The sequence below is a fragment of the Salminus brasiliensis genome, chromosome 5 (assembly GCF_030463535.1).
Source record: "Salminus brasiliensis chromosome 5, fSalBra1.hap2, whole genome shotgun sequence".
Lineage (NCBI taxonomy): Eukaryota > Metazoa > Chordata > Actinopteri > Characiformes > Bryconidae > Salminus > Salminus brasiliensis.
This window is the reverse complement of record NC_132882.1, coordinates 20056635-20082652: the sequence shown is the minus strand read 5'-3', so window position 1 is coordinate 20082652 and position 26018 is coordinate 20056635. Positions and strand designations below refer to the sequence as shown.

Below are 26018 nucleotides of genomic sequence, written 5' to 3'. Positions count from 1 at the left end.
TCATGAAAACTCAATATGCAGTCAAAATAGGTGAAGGAGGCCGTTGTTAGGCTGCAAAATCTAAATATACCCATCAGAGAGATAGCACCTCCAGAAATTCAACCCAGTAAATTCTTAAAAAGCTGTATGGTGGTTAAAGAACCTGCCCCTGACCCCCAACTGGTGCTTTCACCTTTGTGCATTTGAGCAGCCATATTACCCTAAGTCTCTCTAGTGGCACTGACCCTGAGGATGTGGAGAGTTAGTTCACATCACAGAGATTGCATCCTGTTAGGACGCATGCATGGAGAATTAAGTCCTCGCACACTAGTATGAGCAATGCCCTGGGATCCGATGTCACCCGCAGAATAACTTTGTTAGCGTAATCAAGTTAATGTGAGGCTTCAGCGCGCTAATGAAGTTATATTCTGCGGCTGCTCTAGGGAGTGAAGTGAAATTTGGGCGCTCGGCCGCTCAGACACCGCAGGCTTTCTCCTTCCCTGCGGCATTACGAAACAGACACAACAACTCTTACACTATCTGTTATCTGAGGTACTAAATGACCACCTTGGGAATCTGTCTGCCAGGGGTAAACACACACATAAGTACACAGGCAAACACAGGCACACACACTTAGGCTACACACACACAAAAAAAAAATCCCAGTGACAAAGGTGTGTAGCCAAACAGTTAGCTTTGTGTTCTCAAGCAAGCTTAACACCAGAGAGAGCACCAGCGACAAACTTACACACCATCCACCACAGAAGGAAATGCTTGCCTCTTTCTGTATGCATATATATATTAGGTAATAATGAAGAGATTAGGTGGTCGTCTGCTCTCATACATGCTGCTTTCTAGGCGCCGGAACCCTGTGTGAAATCCCCAGGCTGCACCTCTGGCGCCGCACAGGTTCACTGGACCAGAATAATCCCCGGCACTACGGCTGCTCCAATGCTGAATGAGAAACCCCTCCCCGAGACCCTAACCCTGCGGCAAAAACCTGCACAAATCCAGCAGCAATGGAGCATGCACCATTTGCTTCCTGTGCTGAGGCAAAGCCGTTCAGGCTAATGCCGCCTCAGTGATGACAGCACTAAGCTGCGCCGCCGCCAATAAAGTCATTCAGACTTTTATAGCCCCTCTGAATATCACAATGTCTGAACATCTCACACAAACCCTAAAACTGGCCTATCCAAGCTCCACCCACATTCATGGCAACTGTTGTGCTATTAGACAAACTTTACAGGTTATTAAATCACATTCAGCCTCATAAGAAACTGCAGAACACTCAGTTTTTAAAAAATAGAAATGTGAGTGTATTGTTAATGTAAGTTCATTTTTAATTTATCATTAAATAAAAATATTTGTTTTGAATGCATGTTGATGATGAATGGCATGTCAGCATGTGGGAAAAATCTCTTGTTTACACAATGTCATGTTTTAAGTAGCATTATAATCCAGGTCAGTAGTGTAGCATTTTTAGATTGAAAGACAAAGTTTTACACTGAAAAACAAATCTAACAAAGCAACTCCAACCTAAATTCACTTGGTTAAGGCAAGGCAATGTTTTAATATCATTTAAAAAATGTTAATACATTTCACAATGAATCTCTGAGTCAATAAATAACATTATTGATTTTAAGGTTACTAAAAAATAGAGGGGAACACTATTTATGTAACGATGTGTGGAGCTAAGAGGCGGACATAAACACAAGTATTTATTGAATACTAAAACAAACAAAGTAAACAGAATACAAAGAAAACAAACTGGAAGTCCAAACAAACACAGTGACACTAACTAAAGAAACAAGCGAACAGAACAAACAGGCCTAGCTAGCAAACCGCAAACTGCCATGAACACACAAACACATGAACATGCAAAAGACCAGACAGGGGAAAGTTGAAACAAAGGGGTACTTATACACTGACAGACAAGGAACACCTGGAACTAAAAGGGGGCGTGGCTAGGACAGAGACACAGGTGTGAACACTAAGGAACAGGCGGGGCTCGAAATGACTAAAATAAACAGAGCCATGTGCTTGTAAGCCCATGGTGAGGCCAGAAAGAGACACAGGCGTGACAATGTAAAATATATATTCATGGTTGGACCCTGCCCACCAAATACCCTTTCACCATAACACATGAAGTATTTACAATACATATAAAATATTTTCTACTAACCTTTAAGGGGGCAGGGAACATGGGGACAAATTATGCTGCTATGACTTTGACTAAACTCACTGGTAAAGTGACACACATGCAGTCTTAATCGAATAGTGTTGTAAAACGTAACTTGTACGAACTAATGTACGAATGCATAGAAGAATACAAGAATTGCGCAACGCATCGCCCAAATCAGATAGGTCACGCAAAACGAGTAGCAACACACCGGTCCTTATCGATGCACATGCTGATATAGCATTCTTCTTCTGTTTTCATATGATGCCAACTTGGCTTATTATGCTGCCCCCATCAGTCCCGGAGTATCCTGGTACCTCCAAAATTTGGGATCGACTTGTCACCAAAGTATCAGTCCTCGTGACATCACTAGTAACTACACTTCAAAAGCACCTCAGTATCAGTTCGCCTTATTAACCTTGCCCCTGGCTCCACCTCAACAAAAGCAGTAGGCAGACGTCTTTCATTAAAACACGGTAGCGCAAGTCAAACACAGATGAGAAGAAACTAGTCCATAAGGTATCGTTACAGAACACAGAACTGTATGATCCTCATTGTTTGATATGAAATGTAGCTGCGCTCGTTCACAGTCATTTTTCTTCATGGATGTAAGTAAACTTTTCTCATTAAATAGTTTTTGTGTCTTCAAAGTCTGAAAATCAGAACTGTAGAACTGTGGTATAAGGTGACAAATAGTCACTTAAGACTGTGCTATATTAGAACTGTGCATATTACGTATTGGTCTACTGCCTACAACCACAGCATTTGTCAACTGTCTCCAGCCTTGTCATCACTACCCACACAAAGTATATTCTGCAGTATTTCAGCACCAATCTTGAGGGAAAAAGTCTGATTTTAAAGGTTTTGGCATATTGATTACTTGTAAAATAAATAGAAAGTTATTTACGCAATAATACACAAGAGGTCATGGTATAACATGAGATATTGGCTTGAATGTGCAGTGGTTATAGGCATGAGGCCAAAGTATAGCACAACCTTGAGATACTGGCACTCATAGCATTTACAGGCAGAGCATAAATGGGTCAATTCTATTGTACAGTTAGCCCTGGACAATATCGAACATCACTTTTCTAAACATGCCCAAGAAACACCTTAAATGTGGAAATTGATTGTGGAGACTGTATGACAGATCTATGCAGAAGAAATGTGACTATGGGAAAAGGGGAATATTCAAAGGTGGGGGTGATCGTGTTCTCTTTGTTTGTAGCTTCAGTTACTACATTAAGCAAAATAAAACTACAGAAAGTGGAGAACATTTACACGCTCAAGCACGACTTTCCTTGGGGCTGTTTTCTGAGTACACAAGAGGCTCACCTAAGCTAGAAAAAAACTGACCTCCTCTTTGTCGTAGGGGAAAGGAAAATGCCAGAAGGAAAAAAGACAAGCGAGGAGTTCTGATGTCACACAGCCTATGGAGCTTTGAGTAACTCCAGACAGGAAATCCTGAAGCTGTCCTCCGGGACATCCCACAGCGCCATCCCAGTTCAAATTCGGTCTCAGCTCATTCACCAAATTAATGAGGACATTAATTACTTCACAGTCTAAATTTAAGTGTGTGTGTGTGTGTGTGTGTGTGTGTGTGTGTGTGTGTGTTTCCTTTGAAGGTGTTTCACTTCACTGCAGCATTAAACAACCGAATAGGAGCAAAATGCAACTATGCTATAATTTAACAGGACAAATTAAAAAGCTTACAGACAAATAAGAAGGGAAATAAACTAGGATGAGCTACAAGAAAGAGAGAGCAAGAAAGAGAGGTAAACAAAAGTCCCTGAAGAAGGCTGCTGAGGTCACTACCCATAAGGCTTTATTGTGCTCCTTCTTGGTGTCCCATGATGGCATACAACTGCACCTAAGCACACTAATACCCGTATTAGCCCTCTCGTCTCCCTCTAATGCCTTTTCTCCTCGCCGCTCATCTGCCTACTTCCCTACTTAATCCTGGCTTAAGCCAAGCCGTAATTAGCAGGATGACCAGCTGATGGACAGTAGGGAAAGACTCTCATAGTGCCGACCTGAACAAAGAAACATGCCAGCTACACATGTGGACTCCATACATGGTCGCTGCAGCCCCATGCTTTGTTTTTCAAAGACTCCAGAAGCTGAAGAACCATATTAATCTTATCAGCTATTCAGCAGTCATGGCTCCTCCGTGGTTCAAATCCATGGAGCTATTGTATTGCATCTAGTTAAAATGTGAATCCATCACCTCCCTTGGGCCAATAAACAGACTCCCACAAAAGAGGAATAGAATACACAACCTCCTTTGTTGCTGAAAATCAGACCCTCCTCTGCAAAGCAGAGAATGGCTTGCATGGGCAGCGCACATTCATATGGATTTTTGCTAATATGAGGCACTAACAAACCACTGCCTCACCTCCAGACCCAGGAATGAGAAAAAACTGGCTCTTTTCCAGATACACTGTAATAAAAAGGCCAAGCAGCCATATTTTTGCTGAAGGGCTCACCTATAGCCAACACCACCCACCCCCCCTCCACCAAACATGCAGCCTTGCTCTGGCACTGGTTCAACTTGAAGCCCTAGGAAGCTGCTAATACTTTTTTTTTAAAGGGAGAAAATAGCATTTTCTCAAGCTTTCTCTCTACAGAGCCTTGAGGCCCAAAAATCTCAAATCTTCATTCTCATTCATCCTGCTGCGTGTGTGGATAAATACAGAGGCAGGCTACAATAACGCACAGTAAAAGCCCAACAGCCTCAGTCCTTATGAGACCAAAGCTCGGCAGCCATTGATCTATGTACCTGAAGGCAGTAATTACACATGTTTCACATGTAAAGGGGCAGAAAAAGGGTGTGTGTCGCTTTTTGAGGATGGCTGCGTTGGACTGATGGCTAGATAACGCAAGAATAAAGTCCCAAATTTTTAGACAGTCATGTCTCATTACTGAGTGCTTAACACAGTCAGAGAGGAAAGAAAGAAAAAAGGAGTGAGAGAGCTAAAAAGAGAGAAAGAGGGAGCGACAAGGGGTCTCAAAATCTCAAGTGCAAGCACTGAGACTCTGCTTGGTGTGAAGAGCCAGACACTTCCTCCCATGAGGACGACCAAACTTCTGCATGTTTACCCAAACACATGCATATGCATTATGGATGTCAGCCGAGGACTGCATGCTGACTACAGCAGTGTGGCAGAGCATGAAGGCCAATGGGGGGGGGGGATGACCACAGATAAGAAAAAAAAAAGAAAAAAAAAAAAGATATGCAGAGCAACCTACAGAGGGGGGGTGGTGGGCAAGGGCTCTGCAACTGATCGTGACCAGAGGAGAGTTACCAGGACCCAGGAGTGTGGCAGCAAGGCTCTGGAGGAAACAATAAGCTCTTTCTGACAGGCAGCAGTGGTCAGATCAATAGCCTTCTGCTCTCTGTCTCCCAGTGAACACCTGGGGCTCAGCAACCAAGGGCCATTTGCGTTCTTTGCTCATTCAATTACATTCATATTGGATTTATATAACTCAAACCCACACATTAAATCCCGCGCATCGGGTTTTGATTTGTTGGTCATCTCTTTCGGTGCGCCAAGCAAGAGCTGGCAGACTTTCCACCGATGTCACTTGGAAGGCATGCGAGAGAGATCACTCACTAAGGCACACGCGTAGAACTCAGCGTAGGAGTGAGGAGGTATTTAGAGTCAAAGGGAGAGGAAGAGATGAGAAGTACTGGATTTCAAGCTCAGTCTAACCTATTTTTTCAAAAAGCTATCAACATCCTCTTAGTCGTAAGTGTAGCTGAAGTGTAGGGACTGAACACGGTAAAGAGGGCTCTTACCGGACGAAGATTTAAGCTGGATCTCGGCTTAATGCAGCCCAATTATTGTGGAAAACTGAGGGTTCTTTCAAACTAGACACTGAAAATTGCTCAGCTTCCCAAATTCTTTCAACGGCTTCTAATCAGCGCCCACATTAAGCAAATCTCTATGCACATAGCAAGGCTTTTCAGATATGGCTTCTCACATCTAGTGCATTATTTCCCACTTTAGTTCTGTTTTCTGGACTTCTTATGCAAGCAACAAGAAAGTGGCTTTTTCTGGGGAAAAAAACTAAGTGGCTGTGTAAGATAAGATAGCTTTTCTCATGCAAGATAGGCTTCAGAAAGTCAGGCCAGCACAGTTAGCTTTCCTCACTGTCTAGTTTTAACCATGCAGCCAGCATGGAAGCAGGGTTAGAGGTCACTAAAATGATCTTGATATGCATAATTTAAAGTTATATTCCAGCCTTTCAAAGTACTGATTTGTTAAGAGTAAGATGGAACGCTGCCTTTCGAACTTGTACCAAACAAGCAGGCTGAGATCACCTGAGCCGGTGGGTCTCTGTCCGCTTCTAGACGAACTCTGGTCCCTTAGAAGTATGAACTCAGTATCAACCAAGGCACCTAAATGAACCAAGCGCATGTTGTGATGCCACAAAATGGTTGTGTTACAGGCGTTTTTGCAGCTAGAGTTAAGCACAGGTGAGTATCTGTGCAGACCTGCCCACGTTGTTGTGCTTTAACTTCTTCGGTCTGTTGCTTTAGTTTAGCGGGTCTGTGTCCCAAACAACACACTCCCACAAAACTAGCCACCATTAGAATCACATTCATTAGTGTAGCTGCCCCAGTAGAGACACGTTAGAGTTGAGACGCAGCCACAGAAATGTGGTTTAATTCAGATATCAAGACGGCATGATGTAATAAGCCAGGTTTTAGGGTCCAGCGGTTGTTTCCCCCCCCATGTCATTGTTTTCCTTGTAATTTATGTCAGAATGAACACAAAGCAAATCAGGACTAAAATGTTACACTGTATCATTTCCTTGCTTGGTTTGGACCAAGGGAACCGAACTACAAGTATAAACACACCCTAAGATGTGGCAGATAAATATTAGGTTAAAATCCTTTAGTGTTTCTTTGACCTCAAGACCTATATTTCAGCTCTTAATCTTAAGAAAATGTTTTATTTAGAAGCTAATACATATTATTCATGTTGTATGTTATGCCAGTAAGCAACTCACATGTGAGCCCACATATAGGCCCTTAGAGTTTAAGGGGTTAAAACTGTGCTTAGCACACTGCGCCTAGCCTTGGAGCATCGCACGCGCACAAAATACATTTTTCTATCTAAAAAAATCCGGTTCAAAATGCAGGCAGAGACCACAAGGCCGAAGGGTAGGGGTCACTCTGCATCCCTCACACAGACAGACAGGTGACAGAGAGAGCAGCTCAGGGAGAACAGGCAGGTGTGAAGGAGAGGTGTGCTGGGGCAATGTAGTCCCAGCTGACACCTGGCGCAGTCATGCCATAACCTGTCAAGAGCAGCTGTCACACCAGGGCAAAGTCAGCCACAAAGGCAGGAAGAGAGATGGAGAAAGAGGAAAGGAGAGACAGAGAGAGAAAGAAAGCGAGAGCACAAGAGACAGAGAGTGAGAGGAAGAGAGTGAGAGGCAGGAAAACGAATCGCCAGAAGACGCTTCCTTTTTAAGTGACATGACAAGAGGTATTTAAAAAAACTGAGAGACAGAACCCAAGCGTCGGGTGAAACAGTAAATTTCCAGCTTGATGTGTGAATCCGAACAGTTTAAATTAGGCCGCTGAAACAGGCAGCTATAATTCATTTAACGAGGCACGAGTCTGAAAGCGCAGCACACCTCCAGCTCACTCTCTCGCTCGTAAGGACTTAATGAAAGTGATGTGATAATGGGCAGAATGATGTCTGCCTGCCACAAGGACATTTGTTTAATGATGCCCATGGGAAGCAGCTAGCTTAACTTACCAACCCACATTTTCCTTGACATGGAGGTATCCAAATAGGCCTGCAAGGATTAGCTGAGAAAGTCGATGACGTCAATAATGACAGTGTTGATTGTTATGGTTAATGCTTTGTTTAACCCCAAAAAGCTCTTTAATGTTTATTTGCTCGTCTATCAAGTTCATATGGCACATGCAGCCTTTCTGACAGACTGCAGTGCACTACAGGACCTTTTTTTTTTTTTTACAAATCTCTACAGAGGATTTTTAATTTTAAATGATGGATACAGGAAGCCAAGACACAAGCCAGTCTTCCCATCTCTACAAGAGGGAGGGAGAAATAAGGACAGGGAGATGAGAGAAGGGAGAAAAATAGATTAAAGTAGCTAATGTTAAGTTATATGTTAAGTTAGAATTTACAAGACTATGACCATTACATTTGTAAATGATTTCAACTTATGAAATCATGGTGGTTTGGACGAAGACAGTGTGTCAGCATTGCTAACATTTACATTTTACTGTATTTAACACACTACAGGCCACACCGTCTACCTTGGGGGGGTACTATGCAACAGCTGTGGCCTGGAGGGTATAGAAGCGGCCTTGCGACCATACGGTCTCTGGTTTAATCTCCTGGGTCGACAAGATACATCTGAATTGCCCCTGAGCAAGGCACCTAACCCCCAACTGCTCCCCTGGCACCGTAGCTAGGGCTGCCCACCGCTCCAGGCACGTGTGCTTGCGATATATTTGTGACACACTACAGCGCAGCTGTGTTCGGATACAGCCAGGCCGAATACAAGCGGAGGCTTTTCTAACTCGCTTTCTCTCTCCATGTACACACACATACACCTGGATGGGGATGCCAAACATTTTCTGAACACACTACAATAAAAACGAAAGGCTTTTTTGGGGTAAAACTTTTTTTTGTTTCCTTTTTAGAGTTCAGTGTTCAGAAACTTCCAAAAGACTTTGAAAGTGTAGACTGCAGTAATGACAGCTTTACCTTTTCAATCTTTAATTCTGTTTTTCTTTTTTGCACTATATAAATATTTGATATACACTTCAGTCGTTAGATATGTAGTAACATAAACCACAGTTAACCTACACAGATAGGCTCATTGATTGCTAATAGGTTTCTGTTTTTAAGAAACACTCTTCTACTAGGAGAACTGGGAATTGGGACTAATCAACAACCATTTTAATAAGATAAGATAAGATAAGATAAGATAAGATAGTCCTTTATTAGTCCCGCAGTGGGGAAATTCCCAGTGTAACAGCAGAAAGGGATAGCAAGACACTCAGTTACAAAAATTTAGATAAATAATTTACACTATATACACAATATAAATATGAATTAAAAAAGCAATAAACAGTATTATTACAGTATTATTAATACCTGAATATGAAAAAAAAATGATTTGCATTCTGATTTTTTCTGTTCTGTCATTTTGAGGGGCCAAGCTAACCTTGTAGTACCGAAAGCCTTCTTTTAATACACGATGAAATTAAAATGTTTTTATATTCTATGTACTGAAAATACATTGAATCTTACAAACAGAATGTTTGAAATGTTCTGTGATAAAAATGTTGGTCTACTCAGCTCTAATACAGCTCTAATTACAAACTACATTGATTGCTTTAATTAAACCTGATCTTTTTTCACCACTCCACTCAAAACCAACCATCTAACAAAAAATTTATAATTAACATCCAGTCAATTAAGTGGGAGTGTGTGCCTAGCATAAGCCCCTTCCCCTCCCAGCTCATGTCCCTCTGAAAGATGCCTTTGCTGACAGTGGTTTCCAAAAAAATGATACATATAAGACCCTTAGAGCTGGAGCCTAAGAGAGAACAATTAGCCTAGCTCACCCCAGGTGGGAAGATGCCTCTCTCTGTCTCCCTACAACACTTCAGTGTGATGCTGGCCGGCTTCTGGTAGCTGATGCATCAGAGATGGGTACCCAGCACTTTTGTCTAAGGGTGTAGGTTTCTTAGTGACGTTGCATCAACAGCAGTTTGAAAAGACGTAGTAGCTGGTAGCAAATTGAGATATATTATTTTCAGTCTTAGACTCTATACCCACTTTTTTACGCAATGCTGCATAAAAAGCACTGTACTAGTTGTTTTGGCTCATAAAGTGGTTTTATATTTCATAATGTTAACTAAATGCGGAGAGCTGACACAAGCCAAATTCTAGGCTGGGGGCTCCTGCTGGAATCACAGGGCACTAACCTTCCACCTCAGAGCGCTGGGAAATATTTCAACTTTCCACTGAAATATTAACAACGCTCCAATATGCAGAGCATATCAGCAGGTCCAGAGACACAGGCTGAGGTAAAACTTGAAAAGCGGCCAAGCGAGCTAAAAATAAATGCGCACGACAGCGGCCTTTCCGAGGATGGGGTGAGGAGTAGGACTCGGAGCATCTGTCTTGCAGACCCACTTTCTGTTTGCGGAGATGGCGGCTGCCGGCGCTGCGGGGAGGGAGCAGTGGGCTGCTGGGCGTCAGGATGGGAGACGGCTCATCTGCTGCAGGAGGAGAGAGCCAGCAGCTCTGGCACTCCGCCCGTCACCCATTCCAGCTTCAGAAGAGTGAGTGAGGTGGGTTTTTGAAACTACAACATCACTAGGCCTGCTCCCACCACATCGCCCCGTGCCCACCCCACGGATGATGAAAGGATGTCTTAACAAAGAAGTGCAATCACTAGATCCTGAAAACGCACTAGGATCCTACGGCATGTGGGCGTGTGAGTCAGACAGAGAGAAAGAGTGGGAGGTCTGCAGGCTGGTTGGGTTTATGGAGAGCTCTAACAAGCATGGCAGGCTGCATCTTTAATCCGTAAAAACGCTCCTGCTTTTCTGAACGCCCGAAAGCGCTGTCAGTGGTTTCCTGAAGTTGGTCTACTACGTAGTTTTCTCTGATAGCAGTCTTTTTGGGGAAGGGGTACTTACATTTTCCTTGAGTTACACCACACAGGACCTAAAGTCAGGTCAAAGTCAGGTACCCCAGATACCACAACCTTTGATGGTAAAAACTAGCAACAGTTGGGGGGAAAAAACAACCTATGTTCTAGTTCGGCTTAAATGCAACAGATTGTGAAGACAGAGCTAAAGAGTATAACAGCAACAGGCTAAAGGTTTTTCTACAGCTCCCATTTCCGATTCAGACTTTCGCTTACCACTGTTACCATGGTTAACTGCGTACGCTTATTCTGTTCGCTTAATAAGAGCAGATTAATACGAGCTGACCCTTCAAAGTGCCCTTTAGTTTACTTTTATATCAAAGAGGCATTGGTCACAGCGGACACAGATTTGATGAAATCTTAGTGGAATGGACTTGCCAGATTTCAGGAATCAATACAGCATTAATCTCTCCTGGACTGGGGCACTGCAAGGCAGGCTATCAGGCCGCAGAGGTGTGGAAGATGAGAGCAGGCTTGTTGTAAATCCTCCTGCCTGTCAGAGGCAGAGAGGGGCAGTGAGGAGCCGAGCACTCCCTGGGGCCTCTGATACAACGGGCATGACACATCCACGGCCAGAGAGTTCACTACTATTATTCCTGTACTCTACTATCCATGACAAAGACAGACAAAGGCCCACACAGTCTAATTCATTCTCTATCTCCTGCACACGCACTCCCAAAACCACACAGCTCCACAATGCTAACTGTAGACTCTACAAAGACCTATTTCCATTTAGCTTTAGCCGTAAAACATGAACCGAAAGGTCAGAGAGACACAGTTTGCAAATTCATTTAGTCGTAAATTTAACTTTATGCACGCACGTAACTGTTATGTACAGCCCTGCGAGAGAAAGGCTCGCGCTGAAGGAACACAGAACTACACACTAAAATAAAAAAAATAAAAAAAAATCACAATACATCTCTTTTACTGCACGGACCTTTAGCAGTCACAGGTGTTTGGACCTAATGAACCTGGAGAATCGGCGGAAATTATTCACTTAAGTGCATATACAGTTCATTTCATAAAAACACACAAAGCAATTGCACTCGATTACCAAACAGGATAATCCAGTGAGCACAATGGCACTGTAAGGTGAGGACCACCATTTTTTGGACAAGGTGACGTGTAGTGAAAGCAAAATGCTGAAAAAAGTGGTTTTGTAATACACTAAGGAAATCAGATGGACATTACCATACTACAAATGGGTTCTGATAAGAAATGCTCTTGAGTGTTGCATGTTTTATACTATCACTATTAAATATACCACCCACCATTGCTGAACCATGGGCAATGAACTCATAGGCTTTCAGTTCAGGCCTCAGTTCAGGCCACAAATGTAAAAAAAAAAAAAAAACAACCTGATAATGCTATTTTCATATTCATACATTATTTTTTGACCATTCTGAATTAAACATGAACATCCAAAGTAGAGCTGGACAATATGACAATATTGTAATAAGTTTTATATAATATGCTTTTATGAGTGTATCATGAATATAGTCAGTGCTTAAAGAGCTCTAATTAACTGCATGTTTCATTACAAAGAGTGTAATCAGTCTTATAGTCTTTAATTCAATGCGAGTGCAGCGTATTTTGAGTAAAAAGTCTTTAAAATGTCTAAAAATGTCTTTAAATATTGTGATATAATATTTTACATATCACCCAGCTCTAATCCAAAGCATGTGAAAGATATCCTATGCTCGATGTGAAACTTGCAACAGACATTAACACAAATCCTACCTTTTCAGTTTAACATTTTCACAGAGCTGCAGCCACTCCGATTGTAATTCAGTTATACAACCTTAAATAAATATCAAAATAATTGATTAATTTAGCTCGATTTCGATTAATGAATGATTATATTAGCTGCTCAAGGTGCTTGGGATGGGTTCTTGTTCGAGTTCTCCTCTACGATGCTTCCATGTTGCAGACCGGTGACTTTAAGTGACTACACACACAGTAGTATGTTTCTAAGGGGAGAGTACATGAACGAACACAGTGGGGAAAGTATTAACAGAATCTTTTAAAAAATCACAATAATCAACATTGATTAGAGGTTCTGAATGTCCATTTCTAATCGTTTTCTATTAATTGCCCAGCCCTACCTGGTATATCACAAAGTTACTGTACATAACCCTTCCTACTTCAGTGCATATTTTACCATAATGTCACAGTCCTTGAGACTGATGCTAGGGAAAAACAGTCCCAAAATAAAATAGGAAAACTATTTGAGGAATGTTACTTTTGCAGTCTTAACATTCTCTCAGGGAGGGAGAACAAAGACTGTCTCACAACTTAGTCCTAGCCATTAAATCTAATATTTTAAGCTCATTTAACTCCTTTGTTGAAAAAATTCTTTTCTGGACCCTGAGCTCAAGACTCTGTTAAGCAGCACTGCTCCTTGACCCCTCCACAGCTCTCATTTGAGGAGACCATGACACAACAAAGGATATCACATGCAATTACCTCCTCAACCCAGTGGCTTTTCATACAACAGTTCCTTTCAGGGGCTCAGAGGGGTTCCGGGCTATCATGCATGGTTCTGTAATGACAAAGCAGCCTCACAAAGGACAAGATAAGGGGAAATGCCAGGAGAGAGATGATCCTACACTACTGAGCGCAAACTGACCATTGCAGACCTTTAGGACAGCACCAGTGACTAAGGACATCTGGCACAGTAGCCTCGTCAAGATATTCTGAAAACAAAATATGCCTTCAATTTTGGGAAAACAAATCCAATAGCCTTGTCCTGACATAGCGAAAAACAACAGAAAGGTCTGACGTCCAGCCCCCGGTTAGGAAATCCTAAAGGTACTGTAGCAAAGAAAAGGAAAACTCTCCAAATGATGTTTACAGGGAAAATCCTTGAGTAGACCCAGGCATAAAAAAGGGACTGCATCCGCTTTAGGGTGACACCAGACAACTTGAGCACAGACATTGGAATGGCTCAGGGATTTTGTGTGCCTGCAGAAATTATTAAGATAATCTACTAAAATAACTTAAGATAAGTTAAGTCATTTAAATTAATTTGCATAAAAACTGAAAGTAAAGGATATATGAGAGTTGGGGGTCTCTGCGAACACTTTCTTTACTGCAATAAGCCAAACAATGGTAAAACACATATAACCTTACCACAACAACAAGGTAAAGGTGATGAGCTTGCATAATTATTATAAACTTACCAAAAATATAACATTATAACTATTTAACCCCTTAACACTCTACACTAAGACGTATTACTCAGTAATTACAGGGACTTCTGTACAAACTGATGGAGCTATTTCTTGGTCCCGTTGTCTTTTTGGTGTTTAAGCATTACACGAGTAATTATAGGTGTTAACTAGTGCAGTGCACAATATCAGACCATCATTAATAGTAGTAATAGCAGTATTCTTTTTATTATCGTGTGCTTCATTACATTACAGTTTACTGTCTGTTCCAACTTATCAGTGGTCAGAAAAATATATATGACATTTTCTTCATGAAACATTCTTAAAATAATGTGAAAATATTATTATTACTATCATTACTTTAACTGTTATAGCATCTTAAAACATATTTCAATACTTTACTATTCACTATTAATTCGAGTTCACTTTGCCCTCCACAGGCCTTTAGCTACCAGCAGAACTGTGGTAAGGTGGAATACAAATTATAAAATTGTTGCACTGAATCTCAACACCGCACACATGGGTAGGTTTGATTTAAAACAGCTCCTTGAGTTGTGGCACAGTTGGAGACTAGCAGTTCTCCACACCACTGCACATTAACATTGATCCGGGCTGAGGAGAGAGTCCGGCCCAGCCCAAATCCTGTGCTATAACAAATGTGTGCAGGGCTCTAAGGCCTCTATAAGATGCACGCAAAAGAATCTAAGTGCTCTGCTGGTCGTCTGTTTGCAAAAAAAGTGCATTTACAATCTCATTGTCCAAACGGGAATTCCTCTCACGCAGCCCTCTGAAGCAGATTTCCATCAGGGCCCCTCGAAACGGAACTGCTTTTCAAAACCATCAATAAATCACAGAGGAATTAACCGGTCCTTCCAGAGACAATAAAGAAAAGCCAGGTCTCGGTCGCTCTCTTGTTTTTCACTCGTTTCCCATCAGATATGACTCAGTGCTGAACGGCTGTTTGAAGAGAAGGGAGAAAAAAGGCCCTCCGGCAGTCTCCCCCACCACCCCTCCCATCTCCAATGCCCAGAACAGTCAACAGAAAAGTCCAAAGACAACACTGTCGACAAGAGAAGGATTCCTTCAGATGTTCTAGATGAGGAACTCTCAGCTGTTGCCTTGAAACTACGCCTGGCGCTGCTCATTCGTTACTTTGGCAGCCATGGCTAAACGCTAGAAGGAAAACAAAGTCGAGGTCACCTTAGCTCACACCGTGGAGGGAAATCCAGAGGTAGTAAAAAAGCAGACGATTTCCTGAAATTAAAGAGGGGTTAGGATTCCAGGAACCCCACCCAAATCACACACATCTTTTATAAAGACGCTCTGTAATCAACAGAAGTCAAAGGAGCTGAATGTGAATGTCTCCTTTTGATATCTTCATGTCTTTGTTTTGAACATCTGAGACCTCCCATGGTCTGCTCTGCACCTGGGCGTGTGAGGTTCAGGCATGCACGGTTAGCCTCACGTCATTAGCCGTGGAAAACCGACTACCTCTTTGTCTTGCGTCCCTTCTCTCAGAACCTTCGCTCCACGTACACACCTGCTTTATTACAGCGGCCTGTGTTGTAGCCAGTGCCAAGCAGCATCCTGAGCGGACGATAAGAGGAGGCTTATTCCTCAATAAGATGTGGGATGTGACATTTACACAGACAATACCACTCGACGACGTGAGTTTGCATTCAGAAGGACAGATGGTGTGTGGGTATGCATGCTATTCCACTGATGATTACGATAAACAAGTTAAAGAAGTGAGCAAACAGTAGCCTTCCTTGTCCTTGACCAATCCAGCTGCTCTGTCAAGAAGTTTTATCTTATCTTTGGAAAGACAAAACATCTGCTGCAAATACTGTGGTACAACAACAGAGATATTAATAAGCTGAGCATTGCAAAATGCAACAAAATCCAGTTCCCTCTGGAAACAATAATACTACTACATCAGCCCTATAATGAATAATGTCGTGTAATGTGTTATTTCCCCAAGGGCTGAGAAGCTTCTGTCTCAATAAATAACTTTTAAAAGGTTTAACAGTTTAGCCCACAGAACGGCACAACAAAGGCCGCCCAGTTCTGCGGTCCATACTGCTCACTTTGCAAAACAGAAACGCCTCACTTCACTATAAAGAGTATTTAAACCTGCAGTAAAAAAAATTTCCATAGATGCAAGGTGCTGCCTCCATAAAACAGCAGTGTCGCAAAAGCAGATGAAAAGCTCCACACGTTTCAAATCTCACACAACACTCACAGAGCTGGCACACTCACCGTTCCATTTGAGCTCTTTTAATTATCTTCATGGCTTTTAATTATTTTCATAATTCAAACTATTCGTCTTAATGATGTGCTTCATTCTCCTCATTATGGCTGACGCTGGCCCGGATGATTTCTGCATCACTGCATGAATAGGATTATGACAGCGTGTATGGTTATGACAAGGAGAAGCGTGAAGGAATGAAATGTCCTTCAGAAGAGACATAAACGACAGTTCCTTCTTGTGATGGCTCTGCAATTCAGAACCCTTATAGAGAACTCTCTGCAACAGAGTTTAATCAGACAACCTGGTGCAAAAAAAAAAATAAAAAATACCTACTGCATGTTTTCATTAGTCAACTTATCTTGCATCAAGAAAAACGGGCAAGGTAATTAGCCATTTTTGCCTCATCTTCTATCTAGGAAACGGTCCCATTCATCAATGTTCTGGCAAACTACAGCCATTACATGGTAATAAATTAATCAAATAAAATTCATTTAGAAATAATTTCAATTTGATTCAATTAATTAAGAGCACAAAGCTTGGAGGAAGGTGTCACTGGTCTTCAACGTCAACCAGACCACAAAATAAAAAATAAAAGAAAATATATATAAAAACAATAAATAAAAAAAACAGGCATGGCGGAAACATCACCACCCCACAATCTAAGCGGATTACTCCCTCAAACTCAGGCAGAACAGACAGGATTTGAGTGTCAAAGATCTTAATGAGACAGGACGCTGACATTACAATGGAAAATGTCCACACCCAGCAACTGACACACACACACACACACTCCTGTTGTGTGACACCTTGCTAAATGGAAGCCATTTTGTTAACTGAAAATCGATAAGTTGCTCAGACGGATCATGACTGTTTGTCAAGTTGCTCAGGCAGGCCGAACTCTGGGCTGTGTTTCCAACAGACTAGCTCAGTGTTCCCAGCGCCATAGCACTGATTTCTAGAAAAATAGCACATGAAGTCTGTGACAGAACGTATGAGTGACTGACGGACTGAGGACTGTGTGAAAAATAACTGTTTTCCCAGGCATATCATTAACCCATTAATGCCTGTATATGAATATCCTATTTGAGGCCTGTCTGAGCACAAATGTGAAAAACAAAAATACCACCAATCAATTGAATGTGCCATATTAAAATACACATTCCTGCCATGTGAGAATATTTTATTTTTTTCAACAAAATAACAGACTATCATAAACTGATTATACATTTAACCCATTAACCCATTAATGCCTGTATATGAATATCTAATTTGGGGCCTGTCTGAGCACAAATGTGAAAAACAAAAATACCACCAATCAATTGAATGTGCCATATTAAAATACACATTCCTGCCATGTGAGAATATTTTTTTTTTTTTTTCAACAAAATAACAGACTATCATAAACTGATTATACATTTACTTAAAAAAAAATGCTGAACAAAGGATGGCTGCTTTTAGAAATCCATTCAGGGTAGAACTATAACTACAGGGGTCTTCCTTTAGACCCACCAGAACACCTATGGCATTTTGCCTCATCATACTCAATTCAGTAGTTGGGCATGAATGGGTTAATCAGGTCTAACGTCTGGGTTAATCAGGCCAGTATTTGGACACCCCGTCTACCTGTGTGTACAGACATATAGGACCATATTTTCCTCCAACATTTTTCTGGCACTGGATTCTCAATGGCATGCCGTTATTCTGGAAGCTGAACTGATCACTTAAATAAAAGCCTCTGTATTCAGCACTAAACCAGCTTTAACCCCGTAAATATCAAGCGGGCTACACACAGAACCCACCAGCGAGACAGACGAAAGAACCACCGCTCAGCAGGGACCCTCTCCCAGCCACACTGCGTCATTCGGCTCAGGTTCTCATCAAGTGCTGCGTAACTTTTAGGCGATTTCCACCCCCACACCCGTATTCCGCCTGGGCCCGCCCCCCAAAGTTAGGATTGGCTGCGTGGACTACTGGTGAGTATGATCTATTAACCAATCACAGAGCAGGGCCGCTTGTGAATACAACTACTAGCCAGTCGTAGCTCGTTTGAGGGGCAGGGATGGGGCGCCCGGAATACAGGTGGGAAAAAAAAACACATAGAGAAGAGCTTCTCGCAAATACTCGCGTCTAACACTTGCGATAATGTCCAGAGCTGGAGCACATCAGAGTTAACTCAGGATTTAGCTTGAGAAAACACACAGATGTGCAGTTCAGCTTAGACAGCGAGTCTACTTTTCTGCCTGTACTCATTTAAAGTATTAAAAGAAGTGGTTCCATTTAGAGATCTCGTCGTTTTCTCAGCACCATGCATCACATGAAGCAGTAGCTAGCACTAGAGTCAGAGGACACACATAAAGCGTCTTCCAGGACAGCGGAACTGAACACCACAATGCAGTACAGCTCCAGCAGCACTGCGTTCAGACTGCGCCGGACCGAGGAGGAGGAGGAGGAGGAGGAGAGAGTCACCCCTGCCTCACATACTCAACACAGTTCACCTCTCAGTGAAACCAACTTAAGAACACCTCGCCTGTGAAATGATGGGAGCTGGGTCTAGAGGTGTGTGGCTTTGAGCTGGATGTCAATACAGTCCTAAAGCCATATTTGGCTCGTTTCCTCGGATGTATCGCAGTAAAACACACAGCTTATCGTTTTTACCACAAACAAGACACAGCCGGGCTGAGAGCAAACATCCTCGCGCTAAAAAAAGTTTCCAGAAAAAAAACACACGACCCCCAAAACATTGTGTCCTCAGACGGACATGACTTGCACTCTCTTCTCCAAGCACAGCAGGAACTTTCTCAGAAAGTGCTCAGGTAGAAAAACGGCACTTTTACCTGTTGGTCCCTCGACGCTGTCGGCGCGAATCTGAATAGCCAGGAGCAAAAGAATGGCGCAGGTATTCATGTTACGCGTTTAGTCCAGTCTGGGAAAAACAAACGGGGATCATGTCAGTGGCTCCAGGTAGTTACGGTAGGTTATGGACTCCAAGTCCATCGGTCCCCGAAATCCCGGGCGAAGCGGAGTTGAGAGAGGAGAGAAGTGAGAGAGAAGCTGCGAGCCGTGCGGACTGACGTCAGGGTAAACAGTTCAACACGGGATTAGGGTTTTTTTCTTTCCCACCATACTTTCTGCTGTTGTTGGAAGTGTGGGCATGTTTCGATGTGCAGTGGACGCCCCCATGCGGTGCTATGCGGTATTTATCCACATGCAGCTTCCAGCTATACCCACACTGCAAAACCCACACGCTGCTGTTTGAGCAGCAGTTTAAAGAGATCAGGCCTACTGGTGCTGCGGCGGAGGGGTCTCTTCCAGTGAGGAAGGCACTTGGCTCCCCCCTCCTTAGTGATTTCTGCAACTTTAAAGTACACCCATTGCTGCCTTTAACTGCCCACACACAGCTTGTATGATATCCGTAGAAAACACAGGCCGTAAAGTGGGACGCAGTGGAGCAGCAGCACATCAGCCAGTCGGATACAGTGATGGAGCACCATCCTCTGGGATAAGTTGGAGTGGCATTTTGCTATCCAGAACATCCAAGAATCCAAGAAAGTAAAGCTGTAACGCAGCAAAACACACTGCCACTTAGGTGTTTTTTTCATACTCGTAGTTTTCTGAGACAGTCTTTCTGCAGGGTGCGCATCTGTAACACTGGAGAGGAGAGCAGCGCATGGCCTCCCAGACAGGTAGCTACGTAAACCAGGCCGTGTAAACAGCTAAAGTTAGCCAAACGACTTTACCATCTCTACTTACATTTTTATGCTTTTATATCCCAAAAAAATAATACCTTTCATACAACCCTTCTTCAATTTTTAGTCCTTTAATAATAAACAGACTGTTTCTGTTACCATGTCTTGCTGTTACCAAAAAATGAGGACAGCATTTCAAAATGTGTCTGATGTGTCAAATTTCTGTTCTGTATCCATCTAGCACACAGTCAAAATAGTTGTGCATTTAAGAGATCCACAGGGTGGGCACACTCAATGATTGGAGATGTCACACTCAGGTGGTAAAAAAACAGGCCCGCCGTAGTTGGAAGTTTAGCGGCGTGCTGAGTTCAAATGAAAGGGAAAGCAAGCAAACCTGGAAGAACCAGTCTGCTGATTGTGCGTGAAAACAGTCGAAAACACTCCCAAAACTATTAAGATAAGATAAGATAAGATAAGATAGTCCTTTATTAGTCCCGCAGTGGGGAAATTCACAGTGTGACAGCAGAAAGGGATAGCAAGACACTCAGTTACAAAAATTTAGATAAATAATTTACACTATATACACAATATAAATAAGAATTAAAAAAGCAATAAACAATACTATTTACAGCAAAAGACTCTTAATTGCACATGGGGGGGGGGATATTGCACATAGTATTCCCTGAACATGAACATGTGTGTGTAGTTAAGTGTGTGCGTATGTGGTCCGCTGGGAGCAGTGCTGGTTGTGCAGTCTGACGGCAGCAGGAAGGAAGGACCTGCGATACCGCTCCTTCACACACTTGGGGTGAAGCAGCCTGTCGCTAAAGGAGCTGCCCAGTGCTGCCAGAGTCTCATGCATGGGGTGGGAGATGTTCTCCAGCATGAATGCCAGCTTGGCTGTCATCCTCCTGTCTCCCACCACCTGCACTGGGTCTAAGAAGCACCCCAGGACAGAGCCGGCCCTCTTTATGAGTTTGTCCAGTCTCTTCTAACTCTCAGATACGAGCCTTTGTCCTCTAATCGTGTGTGATTTGAGCCTCAGTTGGGACACAGTCTGTGCTGGGGAGTTTTCCCTGCTTATCTAAGCTACACTGAGCTGTCTGATACTCTGACTAGCAAGTGAGCTACAGAATCAACATTTGAAAAATATTTGAATATTATCAGTCTGTCACTGTCTCTTCAGGATTTCTGTAGTTTAGTGTCAGGGTGATGGTTTAACATTTACAGAATGACTGATTGACCTTTGTATTTGCTATTCTATTTTAAAATAACACAGGATGGTGAATGGTTGATGGTATGTAAAGCTACGTAAACATAGAACCATCTAAGCTATTCATGCAGCTTAAGCATCTCCCCGCCCATAAAATACCATATATTACGGTTATATTTAGTGATGGTATGACAGTGTGAAAAAAGAGCATACCAGCCAACCCTACTATATTTCTGGACTGTAAGGGGAGCCTAGGAGCAAAAAATACCAATGATCACAAAAATCTCATAAAAGACAGCCTGAAGGTGCCCACAATACAGGATGCCATCTATTGTGCCTCATTCACAGCTCCTGAGAACTTAAGCATAAATGGGTGGGCTGAATAGCTGGAAATATGTAAATGAGCTAATCTCTTTATCTTGCTAACTGCACAGACCATGCAGACTGGACACAGAGAGGACCCAGAGAGGAAAGCAACACTCTCCAGTAAGACTGTTACAATTCTTTTTACAGGTCTAAAGACAACAGAAGGCCAGGCTAGGCCATGCTATGCAGCTGTGGGCTGTTACAGTGATGTAAACCATGTTTTGCCACAAGCCCACCATAAAAGGAAAATTTGCGTATTTGTGTTGCAGTGGTATAATGGTTTACCATGGTATGGCCATGTATTTTATTATCATAGCACGTACATTTGCTTATTACTGGTATTTCCTCCTCGACTGCCTGTCAGACTCAGCAACTGGTGCTTCACACATACACACACAGTGGAGAAAATGGCAGAGAAAAGCGAGACTGATCTCACCAATCCCCATCCCCTGAAAAAGGAAATCTAAATCAGCAGCGCAGGATTACTTTGGATGTCATAAAAGCGAACCTGGGGTTGTCGTCAAGTGGCAGCCAAAGGAGGTACCACATCAAACACATTGCCCATCTTTAAGAGCACCACCCAAAACTAAAAATAAATATACCAAAATCAACCAATATAAAATCCTGTAACTGATAATAATATTTGTAAAATATTGTTTTCCATGACAAGTGATAACATTGCAATTCTAGAGGTCAGTTGGCCCCATCTCTACTTGGTCAAAGTGCATTAGCTGATCAGTGACATCTCCATCATTTCCCTCAGCTGATTTCTTATCTTAAAACGTTTTAATGAATAATGGCAGAATAATAACATTAATGAGAATTCCTAATCTTCATAAGCTCATTACGTCATTACGGCATCATCATGCCGTCCACTCACCCAGAGGTTTCTCTACAGTGTCCTTCCCAGTGTCCTCCAGGTACATGTTCAGGACTGCTGTATCGGCTAATGCAGCCATGATCTTCACCATTATCTTACTCTCACTCTCTGCTTTTACAGCAATAAATGCCATCAGTTTTCCAGCTGTGTCCTTTTCTTTCTTGACATGTTTCCCCTTACAATTTCCATTACTTACAGAAGGACTGGTCAGAGTTCATGTCAGTCTTGTCCAGATGAGTGGACATGAACTGGTTAAACGCATTAGCATCATCCTCTGAGATTATCACCTTCTGCAGCTTAGCATCTGTTCGAGATTGTGAAAATTTGGGCACAAAGATATTATAACAATAAATATGTTTACAATTAGCAAGCTATTGCTTAATTGTATTTTTACAGTGTAGTCTACTGCATACTGTGTGTTCTCTGTGTAACTGCATGTACTTAGTTAGTAGTGCATTTACAAAAGCATTCACAAGAGCTGATACTTGCCAAAGGTTGAGTTTGCTTTTGCTTTGGGCCATTTTCAGAGTTTGTTATTTGGAAATTGTAAAAAAATAAATAAAAAGGAAATATAATATAATATTTCTTCAAACAGTAAATTAATGTTTTACCTGCTTAGCTATTCACAGTAAAATATTTTGACCAGGGTTACCCACGCTTACATGTATTTTTATCATCTAAATGTCCAATTATGAAAGCAAGTGATTTGAATACTAATACTAATGACCAATTTGCCCCAACAGCCCAAAATGAAGTAATGAAGGTCATCTCACTTATAGATGAGGCTAAAAACAGAGAAATGAAGACCAGGAGAGGAACACATGGTCCAGGTCACAAAATAAAGTAGAAGGGTGTGGAAGTACTGAAAGGCAATGATGAAGATGAGAATGCCACCAGAGTATCTACAAAGAGAGAGGCAGCAGGGAGTGTCCCAGGGGGCAATGGAGGAAAAAAACACCAGAGATGCATACCAGAGTTGGGTCATTGTAACAACCCAGTATAATGGTCAAATCTTTAACCCACAATGTTTACAACAGCCTAGCATGTGTTTGTACCAATATGTACCCAGCACTGTGCTATCAGACCCAGGCAGGGTCGTTCAACCCAGCATTTCTTGTTTAAATGTGTAGATTGAATCAGGAGCTGTGAGGAAAAAGGAGTAGTCATCCTGAAACTAAGCTCAAGCTTTTCCTGGGTACAGATGGAAAAGCTGCAGATGTTTTCTGGACTTTCAGTTTCAAACTGAGTGCTCATTTGCAGTGATTTTGTAACAGCGTAAAATCCCCAGTGTTGAGCGAACACCGGTTGTGTTTATTTAAGCCCAGCTAGACATAAATAAGGAGCTGGGAGAAAGCAGGTGTGGTCTTTCTGAAGCTGGGCTCAAAGTGTCCTGGGAACTGAAGGAACCGCTGTAGGAGACTTTCTCTAGAAGTGAGTGCTCATTTGTAGTGATTTTGTAACAGCACAAATGCACAGCAAAATCCCTAGTGCTGCAGAACACCTGCAGAGCACCTGCAGAACACGGTTGTAATATAAGCCCAGCTAGACTTAAATGAGCATGAACCATTTGTACACCTGAATGCAATACGGTTTCAATACAGGAGATGTTTCTGCCATTTCTTTTTTTGTTTGGGGTACTGACTGCCTTTTTACCCCATTTTTCTACTATTCTACTGTAAATCTAAGCCCATTAAGCCCGTTTGTGCAATATTACATTTAATTTGTTCTGTATGTTTCTTCCTACCTGAGCGCAAATCTGGGGAAATATTATATGACTGCTTTTTTATGTTTTTTAAACAAAACATTAGAAAAGTCTAACGTTATTATGAATTAATATATTTATTTGATGGAAAAGAATGGGTTAAGACTTATTACTTAGAACACACTATGAATTAGATGGTAACTACTATTAAACTAATAAGAATGTTATGTAGCGATGACAGGTCATTAAAGTATAGGCCTGCCTTTGGGTCTTAAAAGTTTATGAGGTTTAAAATCCCGTTTATAGCCATCATGTACTTCAGGCCACTGTATATACAACCACAGCCATCCATAACCAGCCATCCATTTTTATACGATTAACCTTGCATCACTCAGGGTTAAATCCAACGCTTACAAAGAGGAAAATCCAATGTACAAAATGTCTCTTCAAGAACAACCTCAATCCCCTCTCTGCTCTATACAGTGTTACTCTGACTTTCTTGTGTCAGGTGGTGCAGCAATACCTGAGCACCTGAGAGAACCTCTCTCTAGAAGGTCTCGGACCCTGGAAACAATAAGCTTCTGCCAGCCAGGTCCTGGTGCACAGACCTGTGGCATCATGTTATCTAAGCAGGTCCACTGGTTCCCTGGATTTGGCCTAATCTTTTTAGGACATGGCAAAAGAGAGGCTGCCTATTGATTCATGAATAGCCGCAGCAGTTGAGGGTCAGAGCTGGAGCTCAGCCACCCATTGTACAGCCATGTCCTACAGCCAGGAGGGATGGCAGTTGCAGATAGTGCCACACTAATCCATTCACATTTCTCATATCAATTTAATTTTACACAATGGCTGAGAGTTGGACTTTTTCCCCTGGCTTGACCTATTTTCACAGCTGGTATCCCACTGGGAGAGTTTTAAGGTGAGTGAGTCCCATCATGTTCTGTTGTTCAGCATGACTCAAATTCTAATCATTCTAAAAGATTATTTCAGGCTAATGACACACACACACACACACACACACACACACACCTGTCTACATCCGGGTGACAGCTTAGACAAACAAGGACTAACGGAATACAAGCAATACTTTAGTCTGCAAATTGGATGTATTTTGGGTTTCGCCGTTTGCTGAGCTTTGTGGGTTATTTGCCACTAGATCAGACTGCAGTGTTACAGCATAGGTCAACCAAAGTTACTTTTCTGAGGGAACCCAAATAATGATAGAGAACAGTGAAAAAATATTCTCTCCATTCAGCCCAGAACACTTGTAGTGGCCTACAGCTTTCTCCACATAGCTTGGGTAAAACTTTTTTTTGCACTGAAAAGGCCTACAATCCTACAATTTTATTATGTATGGCTTATGCACCCAGAATAATCATAACTCAGCTTTACCTGACCATTTTCCAACCTGTCTTCATCCCTTAGAATTGAACAGGCTGTTTTTGTTACTGTGCTTGATATACAGGTATGTAAATTAAATGTAAATTGTGACTTGATATTCATTCAACATCATTGTGAATAAGAAGGTTAGACTACACAAAAGAGCTGCAGTCATACAGGTACAACAACAAAATGATTAATACATAGAAACGTTTTTGTTATTTTAATGTGTGGGGTAATACAGGTCCCATTGATCTGAATTATTATTAGAGCTATAATTATTTACAATAGCTACATTTGTACACGTAACTAATGTATTTAGAAGGAAATACTTTTGTACTTTTACTCAAGTAAACTACAAACATACGATTATACTAAGAGTATCTCTACTTTACCCCAAACACAGAATCTGTCTATTGTCCACCTCTGTACCCATAGTTATCTCAGTCTATTGCACATCCATACGTGAACTCTATGTTTATAATGCACATTTTATG

At 42.0% G+C, this 26018-nt stretch overlaps 1 protein-coding gene across 10 annotated transcripts in view; it reads right to left on the bottom strand.

The window, feature by feature from the left end:
• The window catches only part of ptprub (protein tyrosine phosphatase receptor type Ub), a 236546-nt gene that overhangs the window by 195655 nt on the left and 14873 nt on the right, over positions 1-26018 (bottom strand). For 4 of the 10 annotated variants that reach the window (XM_072679788.1, XM_072679789.1, XM_072679790.1 and 1 more), the window contains exon 1: positions 19129-19364. The exons of the other annotated variants lie outside the window; for them this stretch is intronic. In XM_072679788.1, the coding sequence (XP_072535889.1) occupies positions 19129-19198 (70 nt within the window). In that variant the 5' untranslated portion in view covers positions 19199-19364. Of the gene's footprint in view, positions 1-19128; positions 19365-26018 lie in introns of those variants that run through there. 10 annotated transcript variants of the gene reach the window in all.